Genomic DNA, 13,414 nt, shown 5'->3' with positions numbered 1-13,414 from the left:
GTCATCCCGGCTACCAAAGACAGAGAGGAGAGAAAGAACGAAGGGTCTGAGAGAGAATAGAGAGAAGTAGAGAGGAAATCAGAATTGTATCTAGGCTTGGCTGCGGGCCAGATGAGCTCAGCCTGCGCTCTCTCCCTCTCTCTCTCTCCCTCTCTCTCTCTCTCTCTCTCTCTCTCTCTCTCTCTCTCTCTCTCTCTCTCTCTCTCTCTCTCTCTCCTTCTCTCTCTCCATCTCTCTCTCTCTCTGTCTCTCTCTCTCTCTCCTTCTCTCTCTCCTTCTCTCTCTCTCTCCTCTCTCTCTCTCTCTCTCTCTCTCTCTCTCTCTCTCTCTCTCTCTCTCTCTCTCTCTCTCTCTCTCTCTCTCTTTCTCTCTCTGTCTCTCTCTCTCTCTCTCTCCTTCTCTCTCTGAGAGAGCTGGAGTTTCGGGTGAGCTTAGCCCTGATATCACCACTCCCTCCACCTCAGTCCTGAACACAACAACAGCAGCTTCCAGCTCCCTCCAGCACTGCAGAGGCACTCTGTTTGTCTGTGTAACCTCATCTAACACACCCCTAAGGGTTCCCCTGATCAATGTGGGTGGTAATGACAGACAATCTATACACACCGTCTATAAATTAAAACAGCTGTGCAAAAAGATAAGAACACTACTCTGTGGTTACACACAGATTCCTCTGATTGAATCGACCGGAAAAATGTTGTCTAATGATGTGAGCTGTTAACAAACCTGGAGATTGATCACATGAGACTATTCCTGAGGAGTCAATAATTAGTATGGATTGATTGCACAGCTACATAACAGAGTGTTCGTTACCTGGCCTGCTGCATGGTATCAGTGTCTGGGCCAGGGCCTGGGCCTGGGACTGGTCCTGGGCTGGGCCTGGGCAGGGCCTGGACTGGGCCTGCCTCCACGAGAGCTGACTGGACCAAACATGAACACTCTTTCATTATTCATACACTCTCACAACGCAATACACTGGTGTAGCGTGACAGTCTCAGGGATGGATGGAGGGAGGGGTGGAGGGAGGGAGAAGAGGGCAAGGAGAACAGAGTGAGGGAGAGAAGTGGGGAGAGAGAGAGAGAGATGTGTGACTTGACCCAAGCTCTGACTTGTCACTTGTGAAATCAGTCTTCCACTTCATTCTGTCTAATAATAACTTAATAACATGAACTTTATTTGTATAGCACTTTTCAATGCAGGTAACAAAGTGCTTCACGTCATAAAATAATAATATAAAAGTACTAACAAAGACAGGAGGAAGGAGACCGAAAGAAGAATCATACATTAAAAGCACCTTTATAAAAGTTTAAACCTTATGAAGACTTCAGCAGGGATTTAAAAGAGGCACTGAATCTGCAAGCCTGATCTCCTCTGGCATACCATTCCAAAGTCTAGGGGCCCTAATGGCAGATGCCTGGTCTCCTTTCCTTTTCAATCTAAACTTTGGAGTGGTCAACAGTGCCCTGCCAGAGGATCTCAGGCTGTGTCCTGGCTTGTAGGAAGATTAAAGATCAGAGATATAGGATGAGGCTAAACCGAGTCTAGCCTTAAACGTGATTAATAACATTTCATCTATTTTAAAAGTGACTGGTAGCCGGGGGGCAGAAGCTAAAATAAGTGTGAGACGGTTACATTTTCTGGTGCAGAACTACAGCATTTTGAACTAACGGTAGACGATGGAGTGAGTTCTGACTGAGACATGTATACAAAGAGTTACAGTACTCTAGTCGTGAGGGGGGAAAAAGCATGTAGCTATAACTTTCTCCGGATCAGTGACTGAATGAAAATACTTGACTCTAGTTATATTTCTTAGAGGATAAAAGCAGGACTGGATGACCTTTTTAACATCCAGTTTGAGGTTTAGGTAAAGGGTCAAAGACGACACCGAGGTCTTTGGCCATACGCTTTACATTGGTAGACAAATAACCAAGGTTATTTACAATCTGGGTTCTAGCAAGGTGGGGGGACAAATAAAACAACCTCTGATTTCTTATCATTGAGCTGGAGAAAATTGTCAGACATCCAACATTTGATGACAGCAAGACCCTTGTGGAGGGTAGCTATGCTAGCTTGGCCGCTGGGTTTGATTAGTAAATAAATCTATGTGCCATCCGCATAGCAGTGAAACGGAATGTTATGATTGCAGAATATGTCACCAAGGGGGAAGCCTGTACAGGGGGAAAACGATGGGGCCCAGAATTTAACGCTGGGGGACACCATAGTGATTAGCTTCTGGGGATGAGACTGAACCACCCATGCTCGCTGAGAAATGTCTGCCTCATAGATATGACTTTAACCTGTCAAGGTCAATGCTGGAGATTCCCAACCACCTCTCCAGCCAACAAATATGTTATCCAAAAGAACTAGAATGGAGCATTCACCGGCATCGACAGCCCACAGAAAGTCATTGCGGACTGTCACTAAAGCAGTTTCCGTGCTGTGAAGTGAACTGGAATTCCTGTCTGGAATTTTTCAAGTAAGTTGTTCACGCTCAAATAAGCCACCAATTGCTTGAAAGCAACATCTAACATCTTGGATTAAAACAAATCAGTTTAGAGATGGGTATATAATTACGCTGTGAGGAGGGTTCTAGATTGGGCTTTTTAAGGAGAGGTTGGACCAGGGCAGTTTTTAAATAGGCTGGAATGGAGCCAGAGGTCAGGGAGCTATTTACAATAGACAGAATGTTGGGGCCAACAGTAGGCATAACCTTTTTTAGTAGTCTAGTAGGGATCATGTCCAATGGGCAGGAGGAGGTCTACATGTGTGCTACAGTATCAAGGAGGGACTCAAAGGATATTTGCTCAAAGGAGCAAAAGGAAGCCGTAGACAGTCTCAGAGTAGTTGCCTCAAGTGCCTCCTGACAGGAAATGGTGTTATGGCGTCGGCTACTGTCATTCTGGGATGAATCTTAAAAACTGTTCGCAGAGGTCAGGGGATGCTGGCATTCTCTGCCTGTGTCTGCCTCATTGCTGAGACTTCAGTGGAAACAGACAGCTTCTCCCACGTGGCAGAATTGAGTGGGAAAAGTCGCTAAATGCTATCAAAACCGAAGAAACTCCCCGAAGGCAGCCTAAAATGTAGCTGAATTTGTCGCTAGCCTCTTTTTGGAGGGGTCTGAAAACTCTCTAAATATAGCGGGAAAAGTCGTTAAATTGACAACACTGATAATTTTTCAAATGAACTCTCAATATGCCAACATTTCATTCAAATAATGCCAATCCACAGCCAAACACTGGCTGGAATCAGTTGATGATAGGACTTAGACAAGTTGTAAATGCAACAAGTACTGCTATTGTATCAGATAATAGCACTGACAGCTTTCCAAGAAAACTCAATCTGAGACATTTATGGTCTGTTTAAATATATTTTAGAGGCTATTTATACAAAACATTTGTACAACACCTCTATAAACTGTATTTATAATATATGACAATATTTTAGGTTGACAATAATTATATTACACGTATTCCACATGCCACATGACTATTTTTCTACATAAGTGAAGTCTGGATTATGACTCTACCAATTAGACTGGTTTGGATTTCTCCCTGATCAATATGGCTGCCATTTTCACCCCATTATGGAACTTTGAGTGTTTATAACATAGCCCCTCTAGTAATTTAATAGGATCTCTATTGGTTAGACTGCCATGGTGCACTGGTAAAGTCAATGCAGAGGAAACTAGGTTGAAGTTCATGGTGTATAACCAAACATTAAACCAGACCCCTGGCAGGAGACTCAGTCTGTTCCTGGTTATATTCCACCATGGGACTGTGTTATATTCCTTCACCATGGGACTGTGTTATATTCCTTCACCATGGGACTGTGTTATATTCCTTCACCATGGGACTGTGTTATATTCCTTCACCGTGGGACTGTGTTTTATATTCCTTCACCATGGGACTGTGTTATATTCCTTCACCATGGGACCATGTTTTATATTCCTTCACCATGGGACTGTGTTATATTCCTTCACCATGGGACTGTGTTATATTCCTTCACCATGGGACCATGTTTTATATTCCTTCACCATTGGACTGTGTTTTATATTCCTTCACCATGGGACTGTGTTTTATATTCCTTCACCATGGGACTGTGTTTTATATTCCTTCACCATGGGACTGTGTTTTATATTCCTTCACCATGGGACTGTGTTATATTCCTTCACCATGGAACTGTGTTATATTCCTTCACCATTGGACTGTGTTTTATATTCCTTCACCATGGGACTGTGTTTTATATTCCTTCACCATGGGACTGTGTTATATTCCTTCACCATGGGACTGTGTTATATTCCTTCACCATGGGACCATGTTTTATATTCCTTCACCATTGGACTGTGTTTTATATTCCTTCACCATGGGACTGTGTTTTATATTCCTTCACCATGGGACTGTGTTATATTCCTTCACCATGGGACTGTGTTTTATATTCCTTCACCATGGGACTGTGTTATATTCCTTCACCATGGGACTGTGTTTTATATTCCTTCACCATGGGACTGTGTTTTATATTCCTTCACCATGGGACTGTGTTTTATATTCCTTCACCATGGGACTGTGTTTTATATTCCTTCACCATGGGACTGTGTTTTATATTCCTTCACCATGGGACTGTGTTTTATATTCCTTCACCATGGGACTGTGTTTTATATTCCTTCACCATGGGACTGTGTTTTATATTCCTTCACCATGGGACTGTGTTATATTCCTTCACCATGGGACTGTGTTTTATATTCCTTCACCATGGGACTGTGTTTTATATTCCTTCACCATGGGACTGTGTTATATTCCTTCACCATGGGACTGTGTTTTATATTCCTTCACCATGGGACTGTGTTTTATATTCCTTCACCATGGGACTGTGTTATATTCCTTCACCATGGGACTGTGTTTTATATTCCTTCACCATGGGACTGTGTTTGATATTCCTTCACCATGGGACTGTGTTATATTCCTTCACCATGGGACTGTGTTTTATATTCCTTCACCATGGGACTGTGTTTTATATTCCTTCACCATGGGACTGTGTTATATTCCTTCACCATGGGACTGTGTTTTATATTCCTTCACCATGGGACTGTGTTTTATATTCCTTCACCATGGGACTGTGTTATATTCCTTCACCATGGGACTGTGTTATATTCCTTCACCATGGGACCATGTTTTATATTCCTTCACCATGGGACTGTGTTATATTCCTTCACCTTGGGACCATGTTTTATATTCCTTCACCATGGGACTGTGTTATATTCCTTCACCATGGGACCATGTTTTATATTCCTTCACCATGGGACTGTGTTTTATATTCCTTCACCATGGGACTGTGTTATATTCCTTCACCGTGGGACTGTGTTTTATATTCCTTCACCATGGGACTGTGTTATATTCCTTCACCATGGGACTGTGTTATATTCCTTCACCATGGGACTGTTATATTCCTTCACCATGGGACTGTGTTATATTCCTTCACCGTGGGACTGTGTTTTATATTCCTTCACCATGGGACTGTGTTATATTCCTTCACCATGGGACTGTGTTATATTCCTTCACCGTGGGACTGTGTTTTATATTCCTTCACCATGGGACTGTGTTATATTCCTTCACCATGGGACTGTGTTTAAATTCCTTCACCATGGGACTGTGTTTAAATTCCTTCACCATGGGACTGTGTTATATTCCTTCACCATGGGACTGTGTTATATTCCTTCACCATGGGACTGTGTTTTATATTCCTTCACCATGGGACTGTGTTATATTCCTTCACCATGGGACTGTGTTATATTCCTTCACCATGGGACTGTGTTTAAATTCCTTCACCATGGGACTGTGTTTTATATTCCTTCACCATGGGACTGTGTTTTATATTCCTTCACCATGGGACTGTGTTATATTCCTTCACCATGGGACTGTGTTTTATATTCCTTCACCATGGGACTGTGTTTTATATTCCTTCACCATGGGACTGTGTTTTATATTCCTTCACCATGGGACTGTGTTTTATATTCCTTCACCATGGGACTGTGTTTTATATTCCTTCACCATGGGACTGTGTTTTATATTCCTTCACCATGGGACTGTGTTTTATATTCCTTCACCATGGGACTGTGTTTTATATTCCTTCACCATGGGACTGTGTTATATTCCTTCACCATGGGACTGTGTTTTATATTCCTTCACCATGGGACTGTGTTTTAAATTCCTTCACCATGGGACTGTGTTATATTCCTTCACCATGGCACTGTGTTATATTCCTTCACCATGGGACTGTGTTATATTCCTTCACCATGGGACTGTGTTATATTCCTTCACCATGGGACTGTGTTATATTCCTTCACCATGGGACTGTGTTTAAATTCCTTCACCATGGGACTGTGTTTTATATTCCTTCACCATGGGACTGTGTTTTATATTCCTTCACCATGGGACTGTGTTATATTCCTTCACCATGGGACTATGTTATATTCCTTCACCTTGTGACTGTGTTATATTCCCTTGGAGCTGATTCAGAAATGGAAGCATCGTAAAAACATGGGCAGTGGTTCTGCCCTCCAGCACTCAGAGGTGTAAAATGTCAGGGCAGAGAGAGGGACATTTTTGGATAGAGGTGCAGATTACTGTACCCGAGCCAGGGGTGCCAAACACACAGAGCTTTTATCAGCTTACTGTAATCTTTGTCTGGCTAATTCAAAGGCTGCTCAGGCTACTATAGAGGGAATATCAAATCTGTGATTCCACTGGCGCCTCAATACCCCTGTGGCACAGGGATCAGAATAACACATCATTTACGCACAATACATATACTGTATATGTTACAGAACATACACTTTGCAATGAGTAATAATGTACATGTTAAAAAGTGCACTTTAAATGCACTGTACACTTGGCAGAGTAGGTTCACATGCCAGTATTGAACTGTATGCATTACAGAGTTGGTGAACATCGTAGAGGAATGGGCACGCCACATCAAGTGTCCCGATCGTCGTTGTAAGCATACTCAGACCAAAGCGCAGCGTGATATCGGTTCAACATCTTTTTATTATAAGAGCACCGAACAAAAAAACAATAAAGAATACACGACACGTGAAGCTCATGCAGTGCTCACAGGCAGCTACACAAAAACAAGATCCCACAAAACACAGTGGGGAAATGGCTACCTAAATATGAACCATTCCAGGCCAACATAGAAATAAACCCGACTCTGGCCGCAAAACCTGACTCTATAGGGGAGGGTCCGGGTGGGCGTCTAGCGTCTGTGGCGGCTCCGGTGCGGACCCGCCAGCATTGGTGGCGGCTCCACGCACTAGGCCTCCAGTGAGTCTTCCCAGTCAGGTGCGTCCTGTGCCTGCTACAAGCATTTGCCCTGAGGTGTGTGTCACCTGTGCCGACGCCACACATCAGGCCTCCAGTGCGTCTCTCCAGTTCAGAGCTTCCGGCGACGCTTCCCAGTCTAGAGCTTCCTGGCGACAGTTCCCAGTCCAGAGCTTCCGGTGACAGTTCCCAGTCCAGAGCTTCCGGCGATGAGTCCCAGTCCAGAGCTTCCGGAGATGAGTCCCAGTCCAGAGCTTCCGATGACAGTTCCCAGTCCAGAGCTTCCGGCGACGATTCCCAGTCCAGAGCTTCCGGCGATGAGTCCCAGTCCAGAGCTTCCGGCGACGATTCCCAGTCCAGAGCTTCCGGTTACAGTTCCCAGTCCAGAGCTTCCGGCGATGAGTCCCAGTCCAGAGCTTCCGGCGATGATTCCCAGTCCAGAGCTTCCGGCGACGATTCCCAGTCCAGAGCTACCGGCGATGAGTCCCAGTCCAGAGCTTCCGGCGACGATTCCCAGTCCAGAGCTTCCGGCGACGATTCCCAGTCCAGAGCTACCGGCGATGAGTCCCAGTCCAGAGCTTCCGGCGATGAGTCCCTGTCCAGAGCTTCCAGCGACGAGTCCCAGTCCAGAGCTTCCGGCGACGTTTCACAGTCCAGAACCTCCAACGACAGTCCACAGTCCGGAACCTCCTGCACAGTGTTCAGCCTGGGTCCATGGCTGGATCCGCGAGCTGAGCGGGTTCTTCATCCCGCACCAGAGCCGGCCCCCGATGCTGGCTGATCTGCGGGATGAGCGGGTTCTTCGCCCCGCACCAGAGCTGCCTCCGATGCTAGCGGATCCGCGGGATGAGAGGGTTCTTTGTCCTGCACCAGAGCTGCCACCGACACTAGACACCCCCCCCCCCAACCCTCCCGTTTTGTTGTGTGGTTCCCTTATTTCTAATAAAAGATGTGGAACCCAGATCACGCTGCACGTTGGTTCGAGTATGATTCCAACGATCGTGCCACCGACACTAGACACCCCCCCCCCCCCTAACCCTCCCTTTTGGTTTCAGGTTTTGCGGCCAGAGTCCGTACCTTTGGGGGGGGGGGGGGGGGTACTGTCACGTCCTGACCATAGAGAGTCCTTATTTTATATGGTGGAGTAGGTCAGGGCGTGACTGGGGGGTTAGTCTAGTTTATATTTTCTATGTGGGGTTCTAGTTTTGTTTTCTATGTTGGTGTTTGGTATGATTCCCAATTAGAGGCAGCTGGCTATCATTGTCTCTAATGGGAAAAAATGACTATGTATCAAACTTGATTCTTCTTACATGTCCTACTAAAGTTACCCCTAGAGTTGATTGACACACCCAGTTAGCATAGAACAAAAATCCCCATCAAAGTCCATCTGTTTAAGCCATTGTTGGCCTTCAGCATCTGCGGTGGAAGGTGGCAAAGTTACAGCAGTGTCTGTCAGACCAGGAAACATCCCGAAAATCGCTCTTCTCACGAAAACGTCTGCAGAATCTGAACGGTTTGGGCTAGAAGCAAATATAACCTAACCTGAGCTCTCAAGAACCCAATGCCATACAGCCATAGGGTTATCCTTTGAACTGGTAATAATCAATGCAATACGGTTTTGGAAATTTCAGAAATTCTATACTGAGCAAAAACAACATGCAATAATATCAACCATTTTTATTGAGTTACAGTTCATCTAAGGACATCAGACAATTGAAATAAATTCAGCAGGTCCTAATCTATGGATTTAACATGACTGGGAATACAGATATGCATCTATTGGTCACAGATACCTTTAAAACAAAAGGTGTGGGCGTGGATCAGAAAACCAGTCAGTATCTGGTGTGACCACCATTTTCCTCATGCAATGTGACACATCTACTTCGCATTGATCAGTTGATCAGGCTGTCGCTTGTGGAATGTTTTCCCAGTCCTCTTCAACGGCTGTGTGAAGTTGCTGGATATTGGCGGGAACTGGAACACGCTGTCGTACACGTCTACCCAGAACATCCCGTGCTCAACGAGTGACATGTCTGGTGAGTCTGCAGGCCATGGAAGAACTGGGACATTTTTCAGCTTCCAGGAATTGTGTACAGATCCTTGTGACATGGGGCCATGCATGATCATGCTGAATGGCGGCGTATGAATGGCACGACAATGGGCCTCAGGATCTCGTCACGGTATCTCTGCGCATTAATTGCCATCGATAAAATGCAATTGTGTTTGTGGTTCGTAGCTTACGCCTGCCCATACCATAACCCCACCGCCACCATGGGGCACTGGTCACAGCGTTGACATCAGCAAACTACTCGCCAACACAACGGCATTCACGTGGTCTGCAGTTGTGAGGCCGGTTGGACGTACTGCCAGATTCTCTCAAATGACGTTGGAGCAGGCTTATGGTAGAGAAATGAACATTACATTCTCTGTCAACAGCTCGGGTGGACATTAATGCAGTCAGCATTCCAATTGCACACCCCGTCAAAACTTGAGACATATGTGGCATTGTGTTGTGTGACAAAACTGCACATTTTGAGAGAAATGATATTTGTGTGCATACGGAAAATGTCTGGGATATTTTATTTCAGCTCATGAAACATGGGGCCAACAGTTTACATACATATTTTGTTCAGTAAACTTTTCATATCCCCCCAAAAATGATTTAATAAATACAAAAGAGACACTTCATGTGAGGCATTTTAGATTCCCACGGAGGTGTTTTGTGTTGCACTTCCCGACCTAATGGAAACTCGGGAGGGAACAAAAACAAAACATCTGCTCGAAGCTGTGTCACACAAAAAAAACTCTGTGGAAATCTGTGGTAAAACAGCTAACTGCAAGTACATATTTTTTATTTGTAAAGTTGATTTTGTATTTTAGTGTTCAAGGTTTCCAAAACTGTATCGCAATCAAGGATAAATTGTTTGTAGAGTCTTTCACACTTGACCAAATCACCTCAGCTAATCAAAAGGGATGTGGAAGGACTGAGTCATGAGAAGGGCTAACCTAACCTATGACCTGACCCCTCACCGTATGTATTACTGACCCACAGTTTGCAAGAAGCGACATCAAAACAATTATACAACCCAAATAGCTCCTAGCCTCCCACACATCCTTTCTGAAACTAAACAATATAAAAACAAAATATACATTTTTGTATTTAACCTTTATTTAACGAGGCGGCCTACCAAAAAGGCAAAAGGCCTGCTGCGGTGATAGGGGCCTGGGATTTAAAAATAAAACATTTATACAATATAAATATAGGACAAAACACACATCACGACAAGAGAGACAACACAACACTACATGAAGAGAGACCTAAGACAACAACATAGCAAGGCAGCAACACATGACAACACAGCATGGTAGCAACACAACATAACAACATGGTAGCAACACAACATGGTAGCAGCACAAAACATGGCACAAACATTATTAGACACAGACAACAGCACAAAAGGCAAGAAGGTAGAGACATCACACAAAGCAGCCACAACTGTCAGTAAGAGTGTCCATGATTGAGTCTTTGAATGAAGAGATTGAGGTAAAACTCTCCAGTTTGAGTGTTTGTTGCAGCTCGTTCCAGTCACTAGCTGCAGCGAACTGAAAAGAGGAGAGACCCAGGGATGTGTGTACTTTGGGGACCTTTAACAGAATGTGACTGGCAGAACTTGTGTTGTATGTGGAGGATGAGGGGTGCAGTAGATATCTCATCAACCAGTGGGTCTTGTGACGGGTATACAGAGATGATCAGTTTACAGAGGAGCATAGAGTGCAGTGATGTGTCCTATAACGAGCATTGGTGGCAAATCTGATGGCCGAATGGTAAAGAACATCTTGAGAGCACCCTTACCTGCCGATCTATAAATTATGTCTCCGTAATCTAGCATGGGTAGGATGGTCATCTGAATCAGGGTTAGTTTGGCAGCTGGGGTGAAAGAGGAGCGATTACGATAGAGGAAACCAAGTCTAGATCTTCAGCCTGCAGCTTTGGTATGTGCTGAAAGAAGGACAGTGCGCCGTCTAGCCATACTCCCAAGTACTTGTATGAGGTGCCTATACAAGTATGAGGTAGTAATAACACCTGTGGGAGGAGGGGCATTATTCTTACCAAACCAGTAGTCCTTTGTTTTGGAGGTGTTCAGAACAAGGTTAAGGGTATAGAAAGCTTGTTGGACACAATGAAAGCTTTTAACACAAAATACAGGGAGGGGCCAGCTGAGTATAAGACTGCATCATCTGCATATAAATGAATGAGAGCGCTTCCTACTGCCTGAGCTATGTTGTTGATGTAAATTGAGAAGAGCGTGGTGCCTAGGATCGAGCCTTGGGGTACTCCCTTGGTGACAGGCAGTGGCTGAGACAGCAGATTTTCTGACTTTATACACTGCAGTCTTTGAAAGAGGTAGTTAGCAAATATAAACAAATATAAACTTGCAAATCAGGTCTGAAAACATACTGAAATTAAACTGAATTCTAAATAAAAATCCCTGAAATTATAGAAATAAAAAACTATAATAACCTTGCTTCACACACACTTCACATGCAACTCAGACCCACCACTCATAGCAGAATGACCTCTTGACATTATTCACACATGCAAGTGGTATAATGTGTACATTATATACTGTAGGGACATAACCCCTGCAAGACATTTATAGAAATCACAGAGGAAAGGTAACTTTATTGACAGGTTTATGACTTGTATTAGTTATTACTGACCCAGAAGCATTAGTGTTGCCTTTTCAATGGCCAATCATCAATGCTGCCCTCTGGTGGTCAAATAAAATGGCACCTGATCATCTATGGAAAACAGCAATTGAACTGCTTGCATTCAAAGACATTGTGTAATAGTTTTCTTTAAGATTATTGTGTTAATAAAACAATAAGGAAGTGTCCTCCAGGCGCTGGAGAGTTGCATAACTCTAATATTATGGAGATAGATACCGTGGAGGGACATGTTTTGGATGGATAGCTTGTGTGCACCATGATCTGTTCTATCTCCTTGCATGAGGACTTGTTTCTATGTGGAACTAATGCATTGTGCTCTTGTTTCCTCAGGGCATCTGGCACTGTATACACAGCCATTGACATTGCTACTGGCCAGGAGGTAAACTAACTTCACTACCGCAGTCCCTTCAGAAAAACATCCACATCTTACGTGTCTGTCTGTCACCCCGATTAGCCATCTCTTCTGGCTAATCACAGTAGCTGTGTAGTCTGCCGGAAGAGCACCGAAAGCACCGTCTAATGTCTCGTCTGTGGTTGTGCCTCTGTTAGGTGGCCATCAAGCAGATGAACCTCCAGCAGCAGCCCAAGAAGGAGCTCATCATCAATGAGATCCTGGTGATGAGGGAAAACAAAAACCCCAACATAGTCAACTACCTGGACAGGTGACCTTCATAGCCATGGTTACTGATGGGGAAAACCGCAAGTATAGCAGATACTGTAAATATGACCATTTTGTGCACTACTATACTTGAAGGTAGACTCAGCGAAATGGCATTGACCACGAGCAGCACCGTAGCTATTGGGATGAGCGATATTCAAGACCTCACTCTCACACAGTCACACACATTATCTGCGCATGTGCACGGGTTCGCCCTCACGCGGTTAGAGCGTGGTAGCCAGGGCACCAACACAGAGGAGAGGTTAAGCTTCAAGCTCCAGGGCTCTTAGTTGATACGGACATCGACCCACTTTGCTGTTTACTTTCTGGATCCTAACTTTAACCTCTCTGTCCTCCTCTGTCTGCAGTTACCTGGTAGGGGATGAGCTGTGGGTAGTGATGGAGTACCTGGCTGGAGGCTCACTGACTGATGTCGTGACTGAGACCTGCATGGACGAGGGCCAGATCGCTGCAGTCTGCAGAGAGGTAAGAGACCAGCCCACAAATACCCCCTAGTGACTTGAGTTGAGCCCCTTCTGACCACTAGCCTAGGCATTTCCTCTGATCCAGATGTGTGTGTGTCCGCTCTCTACAGTGTCTGCAGGCTCTGGACTTTCTGCACTCCAACCAGGTGATCCACAGAGACATCAAGAGTGACAACATCCTGCTGGGCATGGACGGCTCGGTCAAGCTCAGTAAGTCATCTCACTAGTAA

General features: G+C 44.8%; 1 protein-coding gene across 2 annotated transcripts in view; it reads left to right on the top strand.

Annotated features, from left to right (window-relative positions):
* The window catches only part of LOC110534031 (serine/threonine-protein kinase PAK 3), a 54,593-nt gene that overhangs the window by 39,998 nt on the left and 1,181 nt on the right, over positions 1 to 13,414 (top strand). For both annotated transcript variants that reach the window (XM_021618666.2, XM_036990430.1), the window contains 4 exons: positions 12,372 to 12,420; positions 12,591 to 12,703; positions 13,068 to 13,185; positions 13,295 to 13,394. In XM_021618666.2, coding sequence (XP_021474341.1) covers positions 12,372 to 12,420; positions 12,591 to 12,703; positions 13,068 to 13,185; positions 13,295 to 13,394 — 380 coding nt within the window. The remainder of the gene's footprint in view (positions 1 to 12,371; positions 12,421 to 12,590; positions 12,704 to 13,067; positions 13,186 to 13,294; positions 13,395 to 13,414) is intronic.

The sequence above is a fragment of the Oncorhynchus mykiss genome, chromosome 10, assembly GCF_013265735.2.
Source record: "Oncorhynchus mykiss isolate Arlee chromosome 10, USDA_OmykA_1.1, whole genome shotgun sequence".
NCBI lineage: Eukaryota > Metazoa > Chordata > Actinopteri > Salmoniformes > Salmonidae > Oncorhynchus > Oncorhynchus mykiss.
The sequence above is the reverse complement of the archived record's forward strand: the minus strand, read 5'-3'. Positions and strand labels throughout refer to the sequence as shown.